The sequence below is a fragment of the Populus euphratica genome, unplaced genomic scaffold (assembly GCF_000495115.2).
Source record: "Populus euphratica unplaced genomic scaffold, PopEup_1.0 scaffold25.1, whole genome shotgun sequence".
NCBI classification, from domain to species: domain Eukaryota; kingdom Viridiplantae; phylum Streptophyta; class Magnoliopsida; order Malpighiales; family Salicaceae; genus Populus; species Populus euphratica.
The window spans coordinates 66892-69897 of record NW_011499851.1 but is presented as its reverse complement, the minus strand read 5'-3'; the positions used below and the strand labels follow the sequence as shown (position 1 = coordinate 69897).

The 3006-nt window shown below is 35.8% G+C and overlaps 1 protein-coding gene across 1 annotated transcript; it reads left to right on the top strand.

Moving 5' to 3' along the window:
• The first annotated feature begins 262 nt into the window (after positions 1-262).
• Positions 263-2985, top strand: LOC105121343 (flavonoid 3'-monooxygenase-like). Its single transcript, XM_011019932.1, has 2 exons — positions 263-1372; positions 2326-2985. Exons 1-2 carry the CDS (start codon positions 428-430, stop codon positions 2950-2952), a joined length of 1572 nt encoding a protein of 523 aa, XP_011018234.1. The 5' UTR covers positions 263-427; the 3' UTR covers positions 2953-2985.
• The last annotated feature ends 21 nt before the right edge of the window (positions 2986-3006 follow it).

Sequence of the window (3006 nt, the reverse complement as noted above, 5' to 3'; positions counted from 1 at the left end):
ATAATAATAATAATAATTAATTTTATTTTTTAAATCAATTTTTTTTTATAATATTAGTAATATTTTTTAATTTTTTAATTATTATATTAATAATTTTTTAAATAATAATAATAATAATAATTTTAAATAATAATAGTAATAGTAAAAAAATTTCAAATAAATTTAAGTGAATCTTACTATAGCATCAAACCCAAAGCTAAAACAGCAGAAGACCAGTATATATACTTACTGTCAGATTTTGAATAAATTTAAATAAATCTTACTGTAACATCAAATCCAATAGCTAAAACAGCAGAAGATCAGTATATATACTTACTGTCAGATTTTGATTTCCAATTTTTCTATCGTTGAGAGCTAATTTTTTTATATACACTATATTCTTAAAGGTATCACTGTTATATTTTAATTGGCACCCAAAAATACCATAATGTTGAACACGGTCACTGGGTTGTGGCCACGGTGGTGGGATGCTAGCAACGAGAGACAAAAACTGTTTCTCATCATTGCAATCACCATAATAACAATGTTCTGGTTCTTTTGGAACAATATCAAACCAAAGAAGGCAGTCGCTGCTCCGTTTCCGCCAGGTCCTCGTGGTTTGCCATTAGTTGGATACCTTCCATTTCTTGGTAATGACCTCCACAAGAAGTTCACTGAACTAGCTGGGGTCTATGGCCCTATCTACAAGCTAAGGCTCGGAAACAAATTGTGCATGGTGGTTAGCTCCCCACCACTAGTCAAAGAAATTGTTCGTGATAAGGATACCATATTTGGTAATCGTGATCCACCTATTTCCGCCCGGGTGCTCTCATACGGCGGAAATGATATCGCTTGGTGCTCTTACGGTCCCCAGTGGAGAAAGATGCGCAAGGTTTTGGTGCGCGAAGTGCTAGGCAATAACCTAGATGCTTCCTATGCACTGAGAAAACAGGAGGTTAAAAAGGCTATTAGAGAAGTGTATGATAAAATTGGCAGCCCTATTGACTTTGGTGAAGTGGCATATGTAACAAGCCTAAATACTGTCCTGAGAATTTTGCTGGGGGGAGGCACAATCCAAGGAGAGAAATGGACTCATTTCGTTGCACAGTTTCGGTGTCATGCAGCAGAGATGATGGTGCTAATTGGAAAACCTAATGTTTCGGACCTTTTCCCCGTGCTGGCTAGGTATGACTTGCAAGGTATAGAGAGACGATCAAAGCGATTAGCAGTCACTTTCGATCAATTTCTTGATTCTGCAATTGAGCAACGTTTGAATGAAGAAAAGGCACACATGGATGTGAGAGAAGACTTCTTGCAGATTCTCTTGGATCTTAACAAGCATGAAGATGCTGCAACATCAATTACGATGGACCAACTCAAAGCCATGCTACTGGTATGACTACTTTAATTGTTTCTGTAAAGCAAACACTTAATTAAATTAAGTAAATCTATATAATCGGTGGAAAATAAAAATAAGCCGTGCTGGCTAGGTATGACTTGCATAATTGATGAAGTTGTTGAAAATAAAAATAAAAATAAGTAAATCTGTATAATTAGGGATGAGGAGTTGATATAATTGATGTAGTTATTAGCATAATTGATGGAGTTATTGGTATGATTGGTGTCATGATTTATAGCTTTTGTTCCATCACTCTTGTTTATAAATAGATAATGTTTTCAAGTTTATTTTGCACACCAAAATAGAAAGACTAAAATAGAGAGAAGAAAAGGAGAGTAAAGAAACTCATAAAATTATGAAATATTTGTGAGAGAATAAGTGAGATGTTTTCTCCTAATAATAAAGAGATTCTTAGTTATTTTCTTATTATTTGAGAGAAGTTGTAATTCTCACATTACTTAGTAAAATCTTTCTATATTTGCCTGTGAACATACCCTAATTTGATGAACAACGTAAATTTTTATGTGTCTCATTTTTTATTTTATCTTATTTCTTACTTATTATCTTCTTGGAGTTGCATGTACTATCCTAACATTTTCTTTTTTTTTTTATCTTCTTAAAAACAAATTCTTCTACTTTAATTTCAGTTCTTATTTATACTTTTAAAGCCAATGCAATGTATGTTTCTAGATCTTACTGGTAGATAAAACTAAAGTATCATTTCTGGGGAACATTGAGTCACGTGTGAATCTGTCTTGGAAACATATGGACCTACAAGCATTAGCAATGTCCAAGACCACCTTAACAAAGGGTGATTAGAAAGTTCAGACCGAGCAAAGCGTGCTTTTCCCAAAAAAAATTGATGTAGCTGCTGCCTAGCAAGTCTGCTGCTGATCAAAATCATGCATCTAGCTAGCATTAAAAATAATGTTATTTTTTATACACAGGATATTTTCGTGGGCGGCACTGACACAACTACTACCATGGTCGAATGGACAATGGCACGACTAATGCAACATCAAGAAGTAAGGCAAAAGGTATACCAAGAATTACAGGAAGTTGTTGGAGCGAACAACATTGTAGAAGAATTCCACTTGCCCAAGTTACGGTATTTGGATGCTGTGATGAAGGAGACATTTCGTTTGCATCCTGCACTGCCTCTCTTAGTGCCCCGTTTTTCAGGGCAATCATGCACGGTGGGAGGGTATACCGTTCCTAAGGGTACTACAGTTTTCTTGAATGTTTACGCTATTCACAGGGATCCTAATCTGTGGGACAATCCCTTGGAATTTAGACCAGAGAGGTTTTTGAATGATGAAACCAGCACATTTGATTACTCGGGCAACAACTTTCAGTATCTCCCATTTGGATCCGGAAGAAGGGTTTGTGCAGGACTCCGTTTAGCAGAGAAGATGCTGATGTATTTGCAGGCTTCATTGTTGCACTCCTTTGAGTGGAAGCTGCCAGTTGGAGGAGTGCTGGAACTATCTGATAAATATGGCATCGTTGTCAAGAAAAAGAAACCCTTAATAGTTATCCCAACACCTAGGCTATGTAATTTAGAGCTTTACTAGACGGTGGAAGGACCTGCAATCTACTTTTTTTTTTTTTTTAGATTAACGTGGGGT

Bases quoted from the DNA above. Each gene is read 5' to 3' on its own strand.
- LOC105121343 (XM_011019932.1), top strand. From the start codon at position 428: ATGTTGAACACGGTCACTGGGTTGTGGCCACGGTGGTGGGATGCTAGC. The intron at 1,373-2,325 runs GTATGACTACTT...TTTTATACACAG, and splicing joins AACTCAAAGCCATGCTACTG to GATATTTTCGTGGGCGGCAC.